The sequence below is a fragment of the Chiloscyllium punctatum genome, chromosome 14 (genome assembly GCF_047496795.1).
Source record: "Chiloscyllium punctatum isolate Juve2018m chromosome 14, sChiPun1.3, whole genome shotgun sequence".
In the NCBI taxonomy this organism is placed as follows: Eukaryota; Metazoa; Chordata; class Chondrichthyes; order Orectolobiformes; family Hemiscylliidae; genus Chiloscyllium; species Chiloscyllium punctatum.
The window spans coordinates 1,804,894-1,829,319 of NC_092752.1; the positions used below are offsets into that span (position 1 = coordinate 1,804,894).

General features: G+C 39.6%; 1 protein-coding gene across 6 annotated transcripts in view; it reads left to right on the forward strand.

The window, feature by feature from the left end:
• Nucleotides 1-24,426, forward strand: part of LOC140485532 (sodium/hydrogen exchanger 9B2-like) — a 191,855-nt gene that overhangs the window by 142,226 nt on the left and 25,203 nt on the right. For all 6 annotated transcript variants that reach the window (XM_072583730.1, XM_072583729.1, XM_072583728.1 and 3 more), the window contains 3 exons: nt 5,819-5,925; nt 13,258-13,407; nt 17,974-18,082. In XM_072583730.1, the coding sequence (XP_072439831.1) occupies nt 5,819-5,925; nt 13,258-13,407; nt 17,974-18,082 (366 nt within the window). The remainder of the gene's footprint in view (nt 1-5,818; nt 5,926-13,257; nt 13,408-17,973; nt 18,083-24,426) is intronic.

Genomic DNA, 24,426 nt, shown 5'->3' on the forward strand with positions numbered 1-24,426 from the left:
TTTCCAAAATCTGTTTCCCAATCTGTTTCTCCACATCTCTGCTGCTATTGGGGGGCCTATAGTAAACACCCAACAAGGTGACTGCTCCTTTCCTATTTCTGACTTCAGCCCATACTACCTCCAAAGGCAGATCCCCCTCGAACTGCCTTTCTACAGCCATTATACCATTTCTAATTAGCAATGCCACTCCCCCTCCTTTTTTACCACCCTCCCTAATCTTATTGAAACAGGAACCTCTAACAACCATTCCTGTCCCTCTTCTATCCGCGTTTCCGTGATGGCCATAACATCGTATTCCCAAGTACCAATCCACACCTTAAGTTCAACCACCTTATTTCTGATACTCCTTGTGTTGAAGTATACACACTTGAACCCATCTCTGTGTCTGCAAGTATTCCCTGTCAGTGCTACCTTCTCCACAGCCTCCCTACATTCTTGGACATCCTGACAAACAGCTAGCCTACTTGCTGGACTACAAGTCCGGATCCCACCCCCCTGCCAAATTAGTTTAACCCCCCCCCCGAAGAGTGCTAGTAAACCTACCTCCCAGGATATTGGTGCCCTTCTGGTTCAGGTGCAACCCGTCCTGTTTGTACAGGTCCCACATTCCCCAGAATGCAGTCCAATTGTCCAAATACCTGAAGCCCTCCCTCCTACACCATCCTTACAGCCACGTGTTCAACTGCACTCTCTCCCTATTCCTTGCCTCACTGTCACGTGGCACCGGCAACAACCCAGAGATGACGACTCTGTCCATCCTAGCTTTTAGCTTCCAGCCTAACTGCCTAAGCTCCTGAATGACCTCCCCAACCCTCTTCCTACCTATGTCGTTGGGTGCCAACGTGCATCACGACTTCTGGCTGCACACCCTCCCCCTTAAGGATTCTGAAGACACAGTCCGAGACGTCTCGGACCCTGGCACCCGGGAGGCAACTAACCATCCGAGAGTCTCGCCCATGTCCACAGAACCGGCTGTCTTTCCCTCTAACTATAGAGTCTCCTATAACTAGCGCTCTCCTCCTTTCCCCCTTTCCCTTCTGAGCCTCAGAGCCGGACCTCATGCCAGAGACCCGGTCACTGCAGCTTACCCCTGCTCGGCCTTCCCCCCCCAACAGTATCCAAAGCGGTATACTTATTGTTGAGGGGAATGACCACAGGGGATCCCTGCACTGCCTGCTTCCTCCCCTTCCCATCTCTAACTGTTACCCAGCTACCTCTGTTCTCTGGCGTAACTATGTCCCTGTAGCTTCTATCTATCACCCTCTCAGCCTCTCGAATAATCCTCAGTTCATCCAACTCCAGCTCCAGTTCCCTAACGCGGTCTGTGAGGAGAAGGAGCTGACTGCATTTCCTGCAGATGAAGTCGGCAGAAGCAAGTCTGCACAACTTCGATTTGAAGGACAAGAGAACTTCAGATAGAAGAAAGACAGGCAGAAAGTACTTGTTTTTTTGATATAGAAATATATCTGAAGATGCTTCACAGAACTGGAATCGGTCAGAAATCTATGCCAAGCTATGGCAGATGTGATCAAAGAGCTAGATTTAGAAGAACAAACTATCTAGAAAGGCCACAGGAATAGAGGAATAAGGAGGCTCATGACAATGAGTTCATTTGAACATCAGTGTAAGCAAATTTAATTTTGGCACTGGGGCCGTTTCAATTTTGGCAAGGTCAGAAAGGTTTATTCTTTGAAAACGGGAATGATGATATAAGTTTTGAAAAGGAGGGGAAACACTAACTGAGGATCTGTTAAGTGACAGCATCAGGATCAAGAAAAGAAGTTGTTAAGTAAGGAGGGGTTTGGTAGAAATTGGCTTGAAAACAATAGGTGATTAATGTAGACAAGATGAGCTCGGTGAGGCCGTGCAGAGAGATAGGATTAGAGTGATCAAACCAGTGTGTTTAGTAAGTAGGAGACAGAGAATGGACAAAGAAATCATTAGTATGAAAGGAAGGCATTCTTCCCAGCATGACTATGTCATCTCTTTGAACTATTCAATCAACTCAGCTTCCATTGTAAACATACGAATATCTGATTTGGAGATGCCGGTGTTGGACTGGGGTGTACAAAGTTAAAAATCACACAACACCAAGTTATAGTCCAATAGGTTTAATTGGAAGCATTAGCTTTTGGAGTGCTGTTCCTTCATCAGGTGGTTGGATTTCTGGATTATGTCATCTAGTAAGTATGAAGTTAGGAAGTTTCTCCCAGTTATTGTTGGAAATGAGGATAGCTGAGTCAAGGAAATTATGTTTACAGAGACAATTTATAGTTGACAAGAAAGCCAGCAGCATTCTTTGCTTTTTCAAGGATAATCCAAGAGTGATACAGAAGAGAGCAAGACATGATTACTGCTTAATGTGCTTCAGTCAAATGTGGCATTGGATGGCTAAACCAGAGCACTCGGGTCTTCTTGGGTTTGGGGAAGTGAAGATGTGGACCGTTGCAAGGGAATAACCAAAATGGGAGAGAGTAAGTGTTTTACTGTGGACAAGAACATCAGAAGTGGAAGTAAGGGTAATGTTTTGTATTTGCAGAACAGTACATTGGCACTCTTCCTCAGCCCAGTTATCATTTCTCATTTGCTCCCTCATTATGGACATGAGACACACTACCAGTCAATTGCTGCTTGTTTATCATTAGCTGTATTTTGGGAGAATGTGGGGAAGGTTTCCCTTGACACCAAAAGTGGTAATGTTTCCTTCCTTCAGTACCCCAGGCATTCTTCTGTAAAAGAGGTACCTCAAGTAGATCCGACAGACATCTTCTATTGCATGGTGGTCATTCCACAAACAAAAAGAGACAGTTTTTGGTGTCAAGAGTAGATCATAGCTCTTCTTTTCTGATAGTTAGGAAATTGACCCAAATGTCTTATATTTATGCTACAGCTTTTTGTCTTTGGGAGGAGCCAAAGTTTTGGAAGTGGCACGGTGGCTCAGTGGTTAGCACTGCTGCCTCACAGCACCAGGGTCCCAGGTTCGATTCCAGCCTCGGGCGACTGTCTGTGTGGAGTTTGCACCTTCTCCCCGTGTATTCGTGGGTTTCCTCCGGGTGCTCCGGTTTCCTTCCACAGTCCAAAGATGTGCAAGTCAAGTGAATTGGCAATGCTAAATTGCCCATAGTATTAGGTGCATTAGTCAGAGGGGAAATGGGTCTGGGTGGGTTAATCTTCAGAGGGTCGGTGTGGACTGGTTGGGCCGAACGGCCTGTTTCCACACTGTAGGGATTCTAATCTAAATTATTTATTTTTGAAGCATAACTGAAATATCAACATTTTGATTGCAGAAAAAACATCTCAGATGTTTTTGGTGGTGTTAGATGGGAGATAAATGTTGGTCAGGCCATCAAGAAATGTAGTTTTTGTATGAACTGTGGAAGGAAAAGGGAAAAATAAGTTGATTCTCTCTCAAAAAAAGCCTAATATTAAACATGAAAGTTAGAACATAAAACATAGAACAGTACAGCGCAGAACAGGCCCTTCAGCCCTCGATGTTGCACTGACCTGTGAACTAATCTAAGCCCATTCCCCCACACTATCCCATCATCATCCATGTGCTTATCTAAGGATTGTTTAAATCTCCCTAATGTGGCTGAATTAACTACATTGGCAGGCAGGGCATTCCACATCCTTACTACTCTCTGAGTAAAGAATCTGCCTCTGACACCTGTTTTAAATCTATCATCCCTCAGTTTGTAGATATGCCCCCTCGTACAAGCTGATGTCATCATCCTAGGAAAAAAGCTTTCACCTGTCTACCCTATCTAATCCTCTGATCATCTTGTATGTCTCTATGAAAACCCCTCTTACCCTTCTTCTTTCCAATGAGAACAGATTCAAGTCTCTCAGCCTTTTCTCATAAGACCTTCCCACCAGACCAGACAACATCCTGGTAAATCTCCTCTTCACCTTTTCAAATGATTTCACATCCTTTCTGTAATGGGGTGACCAGAACTGCACACTTTTTCCCAAGTGTGGCCACACTACTGTTTTGTACAGTTGCAGCATGATACTATGACATTACATATATGATAGATTACTTAAGTAGGGGGAAAAAAGCACTGTGGAGTGGATGACCATCATTTGCTATTTCTTGGATGGATTTCTCTTACATAGCATAAGAAATAGGAGTGTGAATAAGCCATATAGCCTTTCATTTTGCTCCATTTAATATGATCGTGGCTAAACACCTAAATCGACTGTATTTTCTTTTCCTATTCCATGATTCCCATAGTGCCAAAACATTTGTCAAGGCACTGAAAGGGTGATTTTAAGTCTTTATCTCCTCTTTAGAACAGAGGAGATTTAGTTTTTGTTATTTAAACATTTACTCATGCATTAATGGGAGATGTACATACCATAAGATGGCATACATCTCCAACTTTTTTACACAAGCAAAGGCTTTATACTAATTCAATCAATAACAAGGTTCCAAACAACTATTTCCACAGAGAATTTCCATCAAAACCTTACATATTTATTCACCTATTATTCTATCCATCAGTGTTCCCATTGCCTACATTCCAGGTCAGTAAACATGACTATATTATCCAACAATATCATTACATATTCACATCTTCTAGCTGTAAGTACATCTTTTAACAGTAGGTCTGTTTTATGATTACCAGAAAATCTTTATTGTCCTTTTCTCCATTTTGAAGCATCTGCAGTTTGCTAAGGGGATGGCACAGTGGCTCAATGGTTAACACTGCTGCCTCACAGCGCCAGCGACCCAGGTTTGATTCCAGCCTCTGGTGACTGACTGTGTGGAGCTTGCACATTCTCCCTGTGTTTGCGTGGGTTTCCTCTGGGTGCTCTGGTTTCGTCCCACAATCCAAAAATGTGCAGGTTAGGTGAATTGGTCATGCTAAGTTGCCCATAGTGTTCAGGGATGTTTAGGTTATGTGTATTAGTCAGGGGTAATATAGGGTAGGGGAATGGGTCTGAGTGGGTTACTCCTCGGAGGGTTGGTGTGGACTTGTTGGGCTGACGGGCCTATTTCCATACTGTAGGGATTTTATGATTCTATGATAAAAAAGGCACATTCAAACCTCATATTGGCTTTGGTGTGAAATATTTTGGCATCGTACATTATGAAACCTGTAATGTTAACTGGTTGTGTTAAGGCCCAAGGACTTCAGTGTAAGGTAGGGTAAGATTATCCTCCAAAAAATTAACATTTTATTTAATATATAGAGAAAATAGTATGACTGTCATTTCTCATTGAATTCCATGGTATTTCAATCCAAAAGCTTGGGCTCCTCACATCCTCCATTTGTCAAATAATGTTTCGTAAAGGCATGGTATTGGAACATGCGGTGGTGTAGTGGTCATATCACTGGACTATTCATCCATCAACTCAGACTAATGTTTTGGGTACATGGGTACAAATCCCACCAGAGCAGATGGTGAAGTTTGTATTCTGTAAAGTCTAGAATTAAAAGGAAGTCTGAAGACCATGTAATCATTACTGAGTGTCATAAAAGTTCACATGGTTTACAAATATTGTTTAGAGTTAGATATCGGACATCTTTATTTTTGCCGATGTGGAGGCACCTATATATGGTGACTCTAGACCCACAGGGCTCCTTAACTAAGAATGGCAGTATCCTATGAATAAAAAATAAATTATATTGAATTAAATCATAAATTAAGTCTTTTAAAGAAAATCATGTATGGAATATAATGTGAAACATGGTTGGTGCTTTCAGGACTATAAATACTATGTGGCTCGTGTCTTTTTGCTTTTATTTTTGTTGCCTTCTTAGTTTCTAATTTATTGAGAATAGAATTAATTAAATGTCACTTCTTTCTAAAGGTTCAATGGTTTCCAATATACTCAGAGGTTTCCTTGAAGTTCTAATTGGAATAGCAGCAGGAGCTGCTATTGGATTGTTCCTTCGATACTTTCCTAGCAGGGATCAGGTGAGGAGAAATGGTTCAGTTCTTAATATTTCTGAAAATGTTGTAAAATAAGAATATAACTTTCATTATGTTAGTCATTTTAATAAAAGGAAATAAGATCAAATTAATGATGAAAGTAAATTTAATATGGAACTATTCTGTTACTTTACCCATGCTTTAAAACAATTAGAATAAGCATTTACAGTCTAGCTGTTCTGAAGCTCTTCAGCAACCATCATGATAAGGCAGTTCTGAAGAAGTGTCAGACCAGACTCAAAACACTGATTCTGTTTCTGACGCTGCATAAATGCTGCCAGACCCACTGAGTTTTGCTGGCAGTTGTTTTTATTTTTATTTCAGACCTTTAACATTCATTGTGTTTTGCTTTTATTCTTATCATGATAAGACAGTTCTTCTGCAGATACAGAGGAATATTAACAACCTTCAAATTTTCTCAATGCATGCTACCTTAGTTCTGGAATATCTATCTGCTCACAAAAACTGTTTATAAGCTACAAGTTTGAGACCTTAGTCTTGCCTTCTCTTTAAACTGTTGAAGTTGTTGGCTTGCCCTTTCTGATTCCTATGTTGTAATAGGTAAACATAAGATTGACATCAAAATTGGCTGCCTATTTCAAACTAGCCTCCACCATCCAAGATGGAGAAAGTGAGGACTGCAGATGCTGGAGTACCAGAGTTGAAAAATGTGGTGCTGGAAAAGCACAGCAGGCCAGGCAGCATCCAAGGAGCAGGAGAATCGACATTTTGGCCATAAACCCTTCTGCTCCTGCTCCTCGGATGCTGCCTGGCCTGCTGTGTTTTTCCAGCACCACATTTTTCAATCTACCATCCAAGATGTCTTGCTATATATATTTTAGAGAAATAACATGATTAATTTTAAAAGCCAACTTTGCGTGTTCAAATATTATGGCTACTGAATTGTATAAAGATATAATTGCATGATAAATGGTATTTTGCTTGAAAACTAATGTGTAAATGGCTCTTATTATGCTTTTAATAATTATTATGCTCTTAATAATAAATAGTTTGGCAAACATACTCAGGCATTTAAGAAATGCACTGAGAGTTGTGAATATCTAAAATGTGCTAGTTGACTTACGTTACTCCACTGTTTATTTCGCATAAATGACATCTTGCGTTTAGACTTGTCGTTAATTTTATGTACTTACTGAATTGCAATATTAATCACTTATTAAAATTGCCATAGGATATTAGGATTTTTAAATCCATTAGTAGGATGTGAGACTCACTAGCAAAGCCAGCATTGTTGCCCTTGAGAAAGTGGTGAATAGTGAACCACTTTCTCAAACTGCTGCAATCAGTCTATTGTAGTTACATCTACAGTGCTGCTAAGAAGGGAGGCAGCTTTAGTCTTTTATTGTTTCATGGGATGCGAGTGCCGCTGGTAGTCAGTATTTGTTGTTCATCCTTAATTTCCCTTAAACTGACTGTCTTGCGGGGCCATTTCGAAGTGAATCAGCCACTTTGCTGTTGGTCTAGAGTTGAGTGTAAGCCAGACGAGGTAAGGATGGTACATTTTCTCCTCTAAAGGACAAAGATTTGAACCCATGTTCACAGAGTGTTAGCCCAGGCCTCAGGATTACTATTGTATTGACGTTTCCATTGCATCATAATTTTCCCCTTTTTAACTGCATCACATTTATTAGCTTAATGCCAATCAATTCCTAGCCCACTCAATCACATTCTTTCATGTAGTTAATTGTTAAATTTGAAAATGTCCATTTCGAAGTATTACAGTTAACTTCAACAACAACTTACATAAATATTGCAGCTTTAATGTAATAGAGCATCCCAAGATGCTTCATGGGAAATTTTGAATCAAAGGCTTTTCCGTTCTGTCTCTCTTATTCACTCTTCATTAATGTTTTCTTCTCTTCAGTTTTCTTTCTGAACCTGATTTGACTCCAATTCATCTGATTTCCTTTTTCTTTGTTTCTTTTTCTTTCAATGTCTGATTCTCCTTTATTAAGGAGGTATGTTGAGAAAACGTTGGGACTAAGCCCTACAGGATGGCACTAGGATAGATAGCCAGGTGCTTTTACCAAAGATGTTGGCCACAAAAGAAAAAAATGAGGAAGTCAATGGCCTCTCCAGTTACATTTAATTGGAGTAAATTTATGCTCATCCAGTACCAGCTAACACATAGGTAGCCTGATAATTTATCAGTAATGGAGGAGTTGGAAAGATGGTGGCAAGGTCCCAGATTCCCTGATACCTTTGCAGTGTTGTTACCAGTTCAACATTTTAACAAGTTCCAAAGTAAGTTGTTTTTACACTGAAAATTACAGAAAAAAATTAAAACACTCAAGATGCATCGCACTATCCTGCTATATTAGTCAACATATAATGAGTTACATTATTGTTTCAGTGCATATGTCATTCCACTGCCTGTTTTCATTATATACTATCTCGCCTTCCTGTTGTTTCCCTTCTGTATCAACTCTCCAACTTGTAGTTTGTGAATCATGAGAGCAATATATTCCTAAGTACTAACTGATTTTAGACTATTGTATTCTGCAAATGTAGTGACAGTGCCCTGAAGTTGATTTTCATGACTCATCCCTAAATAATGTGTATCAGAGATCATGTGTACTTACTGACTACTTTTACTCATTTGGTTCAACAGTATACCAGTGGTTTGGATGCTATTTTGTCAACAAACAAGTTGAAAAGAGTCTGTGTGTGATAAACAGATGAATCCAAGCAGGAGTTGCCTTGTATGCAGTAAAGTAATGATACACCTACAGTTTATTGTAGTATGGCGCTATATATGTTTGTGAGTTTAACCATAATTGCCAGTCAGCACTGTACGAAGCATACCTGAAATAGATTAATGTATGATGACTAAAGTGCAATTAGCCAAATAATTAGGTATTAGTACTGAGTAAACTAAGACAAGCTGCAATTTTCTGCATTCAATTTTTAAAATGTAATCAGACCTAATGCAAAAAGTGTGCACTTGATCTAATCCTCCTGAAGGTGATGGTACTGGCAGCAGGCTGTACCACCAAGCATGATAATTTTGATTACACTTAACAATTCTGGACTTGAGAGGTGAAAAGCAACAAAAAAAACCTGTCTGCCGGTAGTTATTTTCTTTCAGATAGTAGATTATTTCACCAAGGTGGAAGAGTCAAGAAATACATACACATTCATTAATTTGCTTTGGAAATGTTTCATAGAGCCACCTTTCTGGGAGCAAAGCATCACTTGTAATACACTTTTGTAACCTCGTTTGATGTTGGTGCTCAATTTAATATATGTGTTTTGTCCTTTAATACTTTACAGTTTCTAATCTTTATTTGAGTATTTAGATCAGAGTGGTGCTGGAAAAGCGCAGCAGGTCAGACAGCATCCAAGGAGCAAGAAAATCGACATTTTGGGCAAAAGCCCTTCATCAGGAATGGGAGCCTGATGAAGGGCTTTTGCCCGAGACGCCGATTTTCCTGCTCCTCGGATGCTGTCTGACCTGCTGTACTTTTCCAGCACCACTCTGATCTAAACTCTGGTTTCCAGCATCTTTGAGTATTTGTTGACCGTTGAACAATGGAGGAGGTACCGTGAATCCTTCAGTGTCCACACAAGTGTACTTCACTGCAGAGAGTGGTTGATTTGGATCTATCCGGGGACAAGTAACCTGTGGGACTAGTATTAGGATCTTTACAGTTTAGTATTTTTGGTAACAATCTAGATATATGTCTTGGAGAAATTACTGCAGATTTGAAAACTTTTTAAAATTGTAACAGAATTGTGGCAGATGATTTAGTACTACAGTTAGATCCAAATGCACTAGATGATTGGGCCTGTTCATTGGCAAGTGGAGTGTCACGTACCTAGACAGGACAAATGTTTAACATGTGAACGTTCTTCAAAGAAAAGAACTGAAGTCAGAGGGACATTTTAGTGCATTATTATCGAATGGTTCTTAACCAATGTTGTGAAGCAACAACTAAATTATTGTGGATTTTTAAGCCCATTCATTCAGTATGTAATTAACTATGCTACTCTTTCCTGTACAAGTTTTTGGCTAGGTTCAGTTTAGAATATTGTGTCCAGATTTAGTCTTCCTACCTGGTGAGTTAGTGAGCAATGTTGATATTTAGAAATAGTCTATAACTCCTTGATATAATCCCAATACAAATTTTCTTAGATTGGATGGTAACTACATTGTCAGTGTTGTCTAAATAGAATGTCCAGACATGAATATGGTGAACAAACTGAGGCTATGTATGCTCTACTACAGTCGCAATGACCCTACTTATTTCAGTTTAGCAGATCACCATGTATATGCCAAAGGAGTAGTTTGCAATTAAAACAGATACCTATTCCTTATTGTTTGTAAAATTCACAGCACCATCAGAACAAGAAGGTTGTTCAATTTGAACATTGCTGAAAAAGACATATTTTTGCAAAGCTGACCATACCCAAGCAGCCATGCTTATAAAACTCAGAACAACATATCCAATACTAGCGATGATTCTGCGATTGGACAACAATTGCTAAATAATCCCGAGTCAGTGAAGAGTTTTGCTGAACCAATTTCAGATTGTCATTTGAGCTCGCAGTGTTGTATACGTGTGTATGCTGGAGACTTTATACATTAATATACAGAACCATGTTCATTGCAGGCTGAAAGATCATGTACATGGACTGCATCTGTTTCAACTCAACAAAATAGGTAACAGGCACACTCTAGTTCATTTCTCAGGGCATTGCCCTAACCAATCAGAGCCAACCTGCCTGGTTTAGAATTTTAAAAAAAGCTTGGCAGTTAACCGCCAGTCATTTAACTGAACCATTCTTCATGGCAATGCCTCTAGCAATCAAAGTCTACTTGATTAGTACGCTCCTATCATACACTATTTCTTAGATTATCCTTATGGGTGCAAGATGAAAAGCTTTGACAAAATGTCTTTTCTTCAGCAATACTCAAGTTGAATTCACCATACAACTTTGGTTGTTTGGTGAAACATTATTCAATTTCTGGATCAAGAGTATCATTCTCAAGATAGTAAAGCTATCTTGAGAATGTAACTTTTAAAAAGTTTTGGAATTTAAGGATGAAAGAACCAAAACTAACATGGTCATTCTAAAAGACTTAACAATCCAGGTTTTCTCAATATATCATTTCAGTGGCATCATACTGTAATCTTTTGCTATAAATTCTGTGTTGTACTCTACAACCACCTGATGAAGGGGCAGTGCTCCGAAAGCTGGTGCTTCCAAATAAACCTGTTGGACTATAACATGTATCAACTGATTTGCTTCTTGTTCAAATCAGTGGACAGACTTGTATGATTAACCTAGGTGTGTTAAAACTTGTATTTATCTTGTTACTTTTATTTTGGGAATAAACTGCTCATTAGCTCCTTGTATTTTTAATATGATTTGGAGGTGCCAGTGTTGGTCTGAGGTGGACAAAGTTAACAATCACGCAACCCCAGATTATAGTCCAACAGGTTTTTTCGGAAGCAGTTCTTCATCAGGTGGTTGTGGAATCTAAAGTCATATGACACAGAATTTATAGCAAAAGATTACATGAGATGCCACTGAAGTGATATATTGAGAAAACCTGGATTATTTGTTTGGTCTTTCATCTTTTAGAATGACCATGTTAGTTTTCATTCTTTCATATGTAAATTCCAGAACTTTTTAAAAAGCTCCTACAGAACAACACACTCATGCAGACCCTCTGTCATACACTCACACATACATCCCCCACACTCTCACCCACAAATGCACCCTCTCACAGACTTATACCTCATTACACTCACACTCTCTCACAGACACGCGCATCCGCCCCCACACACCCACATGCTCACACTCACTCTGTCTCCCCTGCATGCACACACATATAGTTTGTGGGGTGAACTTGTACTTGCAGACTTACATTTTATTTTGCTCAAAAGCTGCATAAATTAATGTAAGATTCTTTGAATCCCACTTTAGAAATAAAATCAGTCTGAAGATTGGGACACAGACAGACTTTAACTTCAATGCAGTATCTGAGCTGAGATGGCACCTACTGTTAAAGCTATCTTGAGAATGTAACTTTTAAAAAGTTTTGGAATTTAAGTATGAAAGAACTAAAACTAACATGGTCATTCTAAAAGACTTAACAATCCAGGTTTTCTCAATATATCATTTCAGTGGCATCACACTGTAATCTTTTGCTATAAATTCTGTGTTGTACTCTACAACCACCTGATGAAGGAGCAGTGCTCCGAAAGCTGGTGCTTCCAAATAAACCTGTTGGACTATAACATGGTGGTTATGTGATTTTTAACTTTATTTTGAATATGGATTTGTTCAAACCCTTTGTCAACTTTTGCATAAGTATTGTGAGATTTTTAAATTGATTAACAATGGATAACTAGATAAAATTATCGAACTCTAATCTGGAGCTTTGGGTGATTTACTGAACGCTACGGGCAACACACGAATGGATTTGAAATCCTATCTGGGCCTTGAGTTCAAATCACCAGCTTGGAATTAGTGTGCCACCTTTTTACAGGAACTGTTACTAGGTGCTTTGACCAATTTTGGCTATTTTTGTGCTGGAAGCAACTGTCAAATTAAATCATAACAGCTACTATACTTCAATTCACTGACTGTCATAGCTATTGTTATAATATATATAAGGTGTGTCTATGTATATATAGGTAGCAAATTATAAAAGTTCAAGAAATAGTTTGGTAATTGAAAGATTTGGACACATTGACATGTTATTTTTTAAATGTACAATGAGTAAATTCTAATTCTTATCTACATTTGGGGTTTGAGTAAAACTGGGGATGGTCACAGAGTTTCCTTCATTCTGGTGACACTATGCCAGCGAGATTAGTACTTTAAGAAGGGTGACCATTGAAATGATGTCTTTCTAGGAGTGAATTCCAAACTGAACTGATGTAGCAACAGAATTTTAAAACTGATAGTTGATGATTTTTATTTGGTCAATAAAATCTGAAACACAGAAAACCAACACCATATTTGAGTCTCTGCAACAAGATGCTGAGATATCAGTGTGAAGGAGTTCATATTTTCATTGTAGAGAACACATCTCTTCCATGAGTATAAATTGCATGTATCCAAAATCTAGCATGTTAAGAACAGTAAAGATTTGGAATCCCCAAATAAAAATTGTAACTGCTGAATTCAAACATTTGTAAAACGCCCAGCACAAAACACAAGCTAACAATCATTACTCTGGCAACTTTTTACATGTTTGATCTTTTAGCAGAAGTATGTGCACCTTTGTCTGTATTGTCAAATAAAAACAAGTGTGTAATAAACTTTATTCTTTCTTTGCAGGAGGATCTTGTGATGAAGCGCTCTTACCTCCTGCTGGGTCTTGCAGTGTTTGCTATTTTTGCTACAGGAGTCTTTGGTTTTCCTGGTTCTGGAGGACTATGCACAATTGTCATGGCTTTTCTTGCTGGGGTCGGATGGGTTGACGGCAAGGTAGTGTAACAGTTTTCCAATTCAGCCTTTTGGAGGCTGATTCATTAATTAATTGAACCCTTTCTTGTCGAAACAAGATTCAACATGTGACCTATAGTGATGGCGTGTAGTCATTTATTGAAAAATTCCAGTCAGTACGAAGTAATAAACTTTGGAAGTAGAGTGATTCATCTTGCATTTACAGAATGTGATTATAAAGTAAAACAGTTATTCTAATATCTCATTAATGGAGCCATATTTGGAGTATTCTGTGCTGTTATAGGCCCTACTCTCAACATGCTTTGATATAATAAAGGGAATCACAAGAGTGCTGAAAGCAATGGTTCTAGGAATGATGAATGCAAGTATGTAAAAGATCTATGTGCTCAAAATTGTATTATGTAGTGTGGCTAACACTCCAAGGTAGTACTGGAGTTTTGATTTTACAGTCTTCAAGATGGGATTTTAGAGTGACATCATCAGACATGAGCAGGGCAATGTTCCTCCCTCAGCAAACAAGATCAAATATCTGTTATTCGAAACCCTGAATCTCTACCCTCTAAACATTAGCAGATCCAAACTCTGTTGTCCTAATCCTATCCCAAACAAAAAACGTCTATTCATCTTGCATTCTTAACAGAGCACAACTTCCAAAAGCATTTCATAGTTTGATAAAAAGAAAATTTACATTGGATAGGCTTTAAGGAGAACATTTAGGAGGAAAGAGAAGTTGTGAGGCAGAAAGGTTTTGGAGGGGGTTTGTGTTTAAGGCTGTGCAGCTGAAGGCACTATATTTGTAGAGGGATTAAATCAGTGATGATAAAAAGATCAGGATCAGAGGAGCGTAAATATCTTGGTAGCTTATGGAATTGGAAAAGATTATAAAGCTAGGCAGGGACAGAGCCATGTATAAATCTGAACACAATGGTATTTTAAAACTGAGGCATTCTTTAATTGGGAGTTAGTGTTGCTCTGCCAGCACAGTGGGTAATGGTGAGTCAGTATGCAGTGGCAAAGATTTGGATGATTTCAGTTTACCCGAAGTAGAATGTGGGAGACCAGTCAGGAGTGCCTTGGGATATAGCCAAATCTAGAGCTACTGGGTAGGGATCCTCAAGGGAAGAGTGTTCATAGCGTGCTAGAATACCAAATTCATAGCATGCTAGAATACCAAATTCATAGCGTGCTAGAATACCAAATTCATAGCATGCTAGAATACCAAATTCATAGCGTGCTAGAATACCAAATTCATAGCGTGCTAGAATACCAAATTCATAGCGTGCTAGAATACCAAATTCATAGCATGCTAGAATACCAAATTCAGTTTGAGGGCAAGAAATTCAATTCCCACACTAGGTTCTGAAGTTAAAAGTAATTACATAGGCATGAGGATAGATTTCGCCCTAGTGGACTGGTCAGGAAGACTAAAAGGTAGGACAGTCAGTGAGTAGTGGTAGATATTTAAGGAGACGTTCAATTCCTTCCAACTAAAGTATATTCCAGAGCAAGAAAATTTGTTGGAAGGGGGAAAAATCCATGTTTAAACAATAAAGTTAAAGATAAGATACACTTAAAAGACATTTGGATAGATACATGAATAGGAAAGGTTTAGAAGGATATGGGTGAAATGCTGGCAAGTGGGACGAGCTTAGTTTTAGGAAACTTGGTCAACATGGATGAGTTGGACCAAAGGTTCTGTTTCCATGTTCTATAATTTTATAAAGACAAAAAGTAAAGCATGCTTTTTTAAAATTTCTTCATGGGATGTGGATGTCACTTGCAAAGAACAATGGCAGACTGCAAGATTGGGAAACTTTTAAGGATCAACAAAATATAGAAACAATAGCAAACGCTTCCATAAGAATATAAAATGGAAGAGAATAACAAAAGTGAATGTTGGTCTACTGGAGGATGAGACTGAGGAGTTAATAGTGGGGAACACAGAAATGGCAGTCACTAAATCAATATTTTCCTTCAGTTTTCACAATGGATAACATGAGTACCTTCCTAATAGTAACAGGTTATTAGGACTATAGAATTAGAGATTATAGAAAGGGAGGAACTTAAACAATTGTCATCACTAGGGAAAAAGTACTGAGCAAACTACTGGGATTGATGCAGACAAGTCCATACAGTGTGATTGTCTGCATTCTAGGGTTGATTATAATATTCCAGAATTCCCTGGATCGGGAGAGGTGCCAGTAGATTGCAAAAATGTTAATATAACATTCTTATTCAAAAAGGGATAGAAGCAGAAAGAAGGACACTATAGACTAGTTAGTTTAACATCTGTCATTGGGAAATGTTTATAGTAACAGGTTATCTGGAAAGTCAAAATGAAATCCTTCAGAATGAACATGGTTTTATGAAGGTAAAATCATGTTTGACTAATTTGTTGGAGTTCTTCGAAGATGTAATGAGCAAAGTGGATAATGGGGAATCCTGTAGACATAGAATGGTGATCCTCTAGATGTTGTGTATCTGGACTTCTAGAAAACACTTGATGAGGTGCCATACAAAAGATTAATACATATGGGACAATCATTTGGGGTGGGGTAATTCATTAGCTTGGATAGAAAGCTTGAGCGCTGGGATAAATTGGCTTTTTTTGGTTGGCAAGGTATAACTACTGAGGTTCCACAGGATTTAGTCCTTAGGCCCCATCAATTTCCAATCTATATTAGTGACTTGGATGTAGGAATAGAATGGCCAAATTTGCAGGTGACACTAAAATAAATGGAATATAAGATGCTGTAAAGAAATAAGAAAACTACAAGTGGGTATAGGTATTTTTATGGGCTAAGATTTGGCAAATTGAGTTTAAAATGTTTAAATGTGAGGTTATCCATTTTGATCACAGGAATAGAAAGACAGCTTATTATCTAAATGGAGATAAACTCTCGAGTGCTTTCGATTACCAAAAGCCAGTATTTGAGTACTGCAGGCAGTAGGGAAGGCAAATGGAATTTTAGCATTTATTGCAAAAGGTATTGAGTATAAATATAGGAAAGTGTTGCTGAAACTGTATAAGTCATTAATGGGTCTGCAACTGGAGTAGTATGTACAATTTTGGTCTTCTTATTTGAGGAGATTTGGAATTGTTTTGGAGTCAATTCAGAGGAGGCTCACTAGATTATTTCCAGAGATTAAGGGTTTGTCTTGTGAAGAGACACTAAGCAGTTTAGGCCCATGCTTTCAATAGAGAGGATTCTTTCTCTTATGGGGCAATCTAGAATGAGAGGCATATTATTAGAACAAGGGATACCAGATTTAAAACCAAGATGTGGAAGAATTATTCTCTCATAAAGTCACGAACCTGTGGAATTCATTACACCAGCGGGCACTGTATGCTGGGAGCTTGAGTAAATTTGAGATGAATTGGGGCTGAATTGCCAGCTCCTGCTTCTAGTTCTTGTGTTCTTATGAAGATTTCAGCAACAGATGAACTGAGACAGATGAAGTTGAGTTAAATAATATTACAGAAATGGAAATGGATGATCTTGGTGACTTTTGAGCTCTGATCTGGTTAACTATGCCATCAATTTTGTTCAGCTTTGGACTGTGGCCAAGGAAAAGATTGGAATTGATAGCTAGAGATTGGATTTTGTTAGCTGTCTTAATCATCTTTTGCTTCCAGTATTTTCAAACTAAATTCTCATCCTCATGTTTAAATCATGTTTTAATGAGCTTACCACTTCTTCATTACCTGTTGCAACTTGCAACTGAACACTTGTATGTCTGACCCCTTGAGTTACCAAAGTGGGGTGGACTATATAGAGATTTGTAAATGATGGTTAAAATTGTTGAATGTGGAGTTTTTGAATGGTAGATCATCTGACTTGCAAGATAAGCAATCCAGATGTGATAATTATGTAGATTCTAATTTTGGTATTGGTATGAATAAAGTAGAATCCTGGGCAAGTAATGTTTTACAGAGTGTGGTGTTAGAAAAACACAGTCAGTCAGGCAGCATTCAAGGAGCAGGAGAGTCGACGTTAAGATGATGAAGACCTTATGCTTGAAACGTCGACTGTCCTGCTCCTCAGATGCTGCTTGACCAGCTGTGCTTTTCCAGCTCCACACTGTTCGACACTAATCTCCAGCATTTGCAGTCCTCACTTTCTCCTAAGTAATGTTTCACAGCTGAAATTAGGTGATGATAATGCACAGTATATTCATTTGTTATGGAACATCTGAGCAACAAGCAGTGGAATGACGATCGAGTCAAAGGTGTGGAATTTGTTTTGGATGTGATAAGAACATTAAAAACAAAGTTTAAGCCTTCCCAAAGATCAATTGTAAGTAAAACTGCCATTTGAGATTTTGCCAGAAAGTCATTCTGATGATATTGGATATATTTGTGGGCTAACAGAATATAAAGAGGTTGAATTGGTTGTTATACTCATGCACGGATAGTTAACATTATGTACTTGATCTCTGCAGGACATGAATTCAATAGTGTGTGGAAAGACTTTAACTTAGATTTCAAGGTTTATGTTGTGCTTTAAGGCCATCATTTATTGTAATCTATCTTCTTTTAATATTTGCAAACAAATGTCAATTTTCTTTCTACTCTCTGGCTTGTAGGGTGGAGCAGAGGGTATCACAGCCAACGCCTGGGCCATCTTCCAGCCATTACTGTTTGGATTGATTGGGGCAGAAATATCCGTTAGTTCACTAAACTCATATACTGTTGGTAAGAGATTTCAAATTTGATTAAAGAGTATATATTACTGTTGGGTTCCAACTAAGTAAGATGATCATTGAGATTGAATATTGCAGGTAATTTAGGAAGGGAGGAATGACAGAGTTTTGCTTTATTTTCTATTTCTGAATAATTCTTCTTAAGCGGTCCCTCAATCAAGAATGGCATTGGCAACACATCTCTCTTCAGTAATATTCAATATCGTCACTTTTTCATGATCATTTGATCTGTTATCAGCTTTGGCTCAGTAGATTTCACACTCACCTCTGAGTAGGAAAATCATGGTTCAACCCCACTCTAGAAACATGAGCGTAGAATCTAGGCCTAAATGTAACAACTAATCTACTTGCACTAAGTACTATGTATAATCAGAAGTGATTAATTTAAGTTGGAATTAAATGAGGCCCCGATTGCCATATTATATGAAGTTAAAAGATCCTAAAGCTCAATCTTAAAGAACTGAATGTGTCCTGGCCATCACTACCCCATAACCAATACCACACAAAAAAAAATTAACATCTATTTCGAATCAACTAAATGGGTGACAGCTATTCTGTGGTTCATTTCTCAGGGAAGTGCCTTGACTAATCAGAGGCAGCCTGTCTTGTTTAAAATGCTTTCAATTATCAGTGACTGGTGCACTACCCATGGCAGCACCTCCACCAATCAGATTCCACTTGTTAACCAATCAGCATGTTCCTCTCATAGAATATAAATTGGTATTCTTCAAATTGTCCTGATGAGTACAAGCAGAAAAGTTTCGACAAAATGTGCCTTTTTTCAGCAATACTCAAGACTGACATTGTTTGCGTCATTGTGGGGCCTTGCTGTGAAAAGATGTACTTTCTGTAAGCACTGGATGTCTCAAAGCATTTTACAATCAATTAAATGTAATCACTGTTTTCATGTGGGAAGCATAGCAATCAGTTAGTTGTGGGATCCTCCAAACAACAATGTGATGATGCCTGGATAATTTGTTATTTTGATTGATGAATCATTACTGTCCCTAAGTCACCCGGGAGATCTTCCAGCTTTTCTTCAAAGTACAAAGGATGTTTGTTTTATCCAAACAAAACTGCATCTCTGACATTGCCCTCCCTCATTACAGAACTCTTGTGTCAACTTTGATTTGTTTTTTCTCAATCCCTGGAATGTAGACCTTGAACCCTGAACCATGTGACCCAGAAATGAATGTTACTGACTGAGTTGTGGTGATACCAGGTGCCAAATGACTGTCAATTTTACCTACAGATAACAATGACGAGTTTTCAAAGGTTTTAATTTAAAGTACTTGGGATGATTTGAGCAGCCACAAGTTGCTACATAATGGAAGTCCATTCCGTCCTATAACTGGGTTTTGTTTGAGATAGACAGCTGATGTTCCATTTAAAGCAGGGTCACACCTTAAAATGCCATTGAAGAAACATCCTCTACAGGCACTTAGACCCAAGGACACAGGATATTTCAGTACTGGGGACACAAGTCTTCCAGGGTTTGATAGCACTGAAGGAGTGACAGGATCTCTAGGAACTGACCAGAGGCTTCTGGAGTCTGCTAGCACATGAGAAACTCTGTGGGTCAATATAAGCGTATGAATTAGGAACAGGAATAGGCCACTCAGCCCCTTGAAACTCCTCCACAATTCACTAAGACCATGGTTGATCTGAAAATTCTGTATTCCCACTTAGTTATACTGTCCTTTCTCTTCCTTCTAATCAAGAATCCCATCCACCTCTGTCTTAAAGATATTTAAAAGCTGCGCTTCCACTGCCTTTTCATGAAGAATGTTCCAAAGAATCACGACCCTCTGGGGGAGGAAATTACTCCTTACCTCTGTCCTAAACAGGCAAGCCCTTGATTATAAATAGTGACTCTAGCTTTAGATTCTCCCAAATGAGGAAATATTCTTTTCACATTCATTTTATCTGAACTCTTCAGGAGCCTGTATGTTTTAATTATCTAAGCTCCAGTGGATACAAACCTAGCCTGTCCAACCTTTCCTCATGAGATATACTCTCATTCTCAGTATTAGTCTAGTTTCCAAAGCATTTCCATCCTTTTCTTAAATAAGATAATAAATAAGCAGTGTGCAGTTTACTGGGCAAAGTACTCCAAATGTAGTTTCATCAATCCCCTGTATAACTGAAGCATAACCTCCTTACTTTATTCAATTCCCCTCATAATAAGCATGAACCCACTATTAGCTCTCCTAATTACTTGCTGTACTTGTAGATTGGCATGGAGTCACAGGGTCCTACAGCATGGAGACAGGCCCTTTGGTTCATGCCCACCAAAATATCCATCCACATTTAAGATGTGGGAGGCTTTCAAAGATAGATTAAAGATAGTGCAGGATAGCCATGTCCTGCTGAAGGCAAAGGATAGGAAGGTCATGATTTGTGAACTGTGGATGACAGGAGAAATTGTACGACTAGCCAAAAGGAAAAGATAAGCGTACATAAGGTCAAGGCAGCTAAGAACAGAACGGGCCCTGGAGGAATATCGGAAGAGTAGGACAAGTCTTAAACAAGGAATCAAGCGGGCTAAAAGGGGTCATGAAATAGCTTTAGCAAGCACGATTAAGGAGAATCCCAAAACATTTTATTCTTCTATAAGAAGCAAGCGGGTAACTAGGGAAAGGATTGGTCCACTAAAGGATAATGAAGGAAGGCTGTGTGTCAAACCTGAGAGAATGGGTGAGATTCCGAATGATTACTTTGCATCAGTGTTCACTGAGGAGAGGAACATGATGAATCTTGAGATTAGAGAAAGACGTTTGGTTAGTCTGGATCACGTTGGCATAAGTAGGGAAGATGTGTTGGGTAGGCTAGAGGTTATTAAAGTGGACAAATCCCCAGGACCGGATGGAATCTATCCCAGGTTGCTGAGGGAGGCGAGAGAGGAAATAGCTGGGGCCCTGACAGATATCTTTGTGGCATCCTTAAATACAAGTGAGATGCCGGAGGACTGGAAGGTTGCTCATTTGTCCCCCTATACAAGAAAGGTAGGAGGGACATTCTGGGTAACTACAGACCAGTGAGCCTGACATCTGGTGGGAAAGTTGCTGGAGAGGGTACTGAAGGATAGGATATATTTATATTTAGAAAAGAATGGGCTTATCAGTGATAGGCAACATGGTTTTATGTGGGGGAGATCGTGCCTTACCAATGTAATAGAGTTCTTGAGGAAGTGACCAAGTTGTTAGATGAAGGAAGGGCTGTTGATGTCATGTACATGGACTTCAGTAAGGTTCCCCATGGTAGACTAATGGAGGAAGTGAAATCACATGTTGTGCAGGGTGTTCTAGCTAGTGGATAAAGAACTGGTTGTGCAACAGGAGACAGAGAGTAGTAGTTGAAGGGAGTTTCTCGAAATGTCGGAAGGTGACCAGTGGTGTTCCACAGGGGTCAGTATTGGGGCCACTGTTGTTTGTAATATACATAAATGATCTAGAAGAGGGCACTGTTGGTATGATCAGCAAGTTTGCAAATGACATGAAGATTGGTGGAGTAGCAGAAAGCATAAGGGACTGTCAGAGAATACAGGAGGATATACATAGACTGGAGAGTTGGGCGGAAGAGTGGCAGATGGATTTCAATCCAGACAAATGTGAGGTGATACATTTAGGCAAGACTAATTCTAGAGCGAATTATACAATGAATGGAAGAGCCTTGGGAAATGTTGATAGGCAGAGAGATCTGGAAGTGCAGGTCCATTGTACCCTGAAGGTTGCTGCACAAGTGGACAGAGTGATCAACCAGGCATATAATATGCTTGCCTTCATTGGACGGGCTATTGAGTATTAGAGCTGGCAAGTCATGTTAAAATTGTACAAGACATTGGTTCGGCCGCATTTAGAATACTGTTACAGTTATGGGCGCCACATTACCAAAAGGATGTGGACGCGTTCGAAAGGGTGCAGAGAAGGTTTACGAGGATGTTGACTGGTATGGAAAGGTGCTAGCTGTGAAGAGAGGTTGAATAGGTTAGGAGATTGAGGGGGACCTGATTGAGGTTTACAAAATCATGAAGGGTATAGACAGGGTGGCTAAAGACAAGCTTTTTCCCAGGGTGAGGGATTCAATAACGAGAGGTCATGCTTTCAAGGTGAGAGGTGGAAAGTTTAAGGGGGATACATGCGGCAAGTACTTCACACAGAGGGTGGTGGGCATTTGGAACGCGTTGCCAGCAGAGGTGGTAGAGGCAGGCATGGTAGATTCATTTAAGATGCGTCTGGACAGATGCATGAATAGGTGGGGAGCAGAGGGATACAGATGCTTAGGAATTGACTGACAGGTTTAGACAGTACATTTGGATCGACTCAGGTTTGGAGGGCCGAAGGGTCTGTTCCTGGGATGTAAATTGTCTTTGTTCTTTGTTGACACTAACCCCATTTCCCTGCACATGGCCCATATCCTTCAGATCCTTTCCTATCCATATATTTGTCCAAATGCCTTTTAAATGTTGTTAATGTACCCACCTCAACCACCTCCACTGGCAGCTCATTCCATATGCGTACCACCCTCTGGGTAAAAGGTTGCCCCTCTAACCTTAAGTTGATGCCCTCTAGTCCTCAATTTACCAAGCCTGGGAAAAAGACTGAGTGCATTCACCCTATCCATGCCTCTCATGATCTTATGCCCTTTATAAAATCCCCCCTCCAGTCTTCTACGATCTAAAGAAAAAACGTTCCAGCTTGTCCAAACCTTTCCCGATAACTCAGACAGTTGAATCCAGGCAACATTCTTGTAAATTTCTTCTGAACTCTTTCCAGTTTAATAACATCTTTCCTATAGCAAGGTGACCAAAACTGAACACAGTACCCCAAGTGCGGCCTCACCAAAGTCCTGTACAACTGCATCATAACTTCCCAACTTCTATACTCAATGCCCTGACTGATGAAGGCCAGTGTGCCAAAAGTCTTTTCACTGCCCTGTCTACCTGTGACTCCACTTTCAGAGAACCTTCCACCTGAACTCCAAGGTCCCTCTGTTCCACGACACTCCTTAAGGCCCTACCCTGAAACTCCAGGGTACCCCACCATGAAACTCCTACCTTGATTTGACTTTCCAAAATGCAAGATCTTACACTTATCTATATTAACCTCCATTTGCCATTTCTCGACCCACCTCCCCAGCTGATCAAGGTCTTGCTGCAGTTTCTGATAACCGTTCTCACTGTCCACGATACCTCCTATTTTAATATCATCAGTGAATTTACTAATCATGCCTTGTACATTCTCATCTAAATCATTGATATAGACAGCAAACAGCAATGGGCCCAGCACCAACCCCTGAGGCACTCCACTAGTCACAGGCTCCAGTCTGACAAGCATCCTTCCACTATTACACTTTGCTTCATACCATTAAGTCAATTTTATATCCAGTTTCCCAGCTCGCCCTGGATTCCTTGTGATCTAACCTTCCGGAGCAGCCTATCATATGGAACTTTATCAAAGGCCTTACTGAAATCCATATAGACTACGTCTACCGCCCTGCCCTTGTCAATCTTCCTGGTCACTTCTTCAAAGAAGTCTAGCAAATTTGTGAGGCATGATCTTCCATGCACAAAGCCATATTGACTATTCCTAAACAAAACCTGTCATTCCAGAATCTTCTTAAGTAACTTACCTACCACAGATGTTAAGCTTACTGGTCCATAGTTCCCAGGTTTTTCTTTGCAGCCCTTCTTAAATTATGGCGCAACATTTGCTACTTCTGGGACCTCACCCGTGGCTAATGATTATGAAAAAAATATCAGCCATAGGCTCCTGCAATTTCTTCTCTTGCAGTGTTCTTGGATATATCTGGTCAAGACCAGGAGATTTATCCACCATCATGCATTCTATTACATCCAACACCTCCTCTACTGCGATATGGACTGTCCCCAAGATATCACCACTAACTTCCCCAAGTTCCTAAGTCTTCAAGTCTTTCTCCACGGTAAACACAGGGGAGAAATATTTATTGAGAACCTCGCCCATCTCCTACGGTTCAACATATTCATGTACACTTTGGACCTTGAGCGGCCCTATTCTCTCTCTAGTTATTCTTTTTCTTGTCCTCACCCTCACAGGAACATAAAGACCTTGAACTCTAGCTATCTCACTTTTAAAGGCCACCCACTTGCTGGAGGTCCCTTTGCCTGCAAACTACTCCAATCAATCTCTGCAAGCTCCTCTCTAATTCCATCAAAATTCACCTTGCCCCAATTTAGAACTTGAACCTGTGGACCCTCTCCATAACTGTTGTAAAATTAATAGAACTATAATCACTGGTCTCAAAGTGCTCCCCCACTGCCACCTCTGTCACCTGTCCTGCCCTATTTCCCAAGAG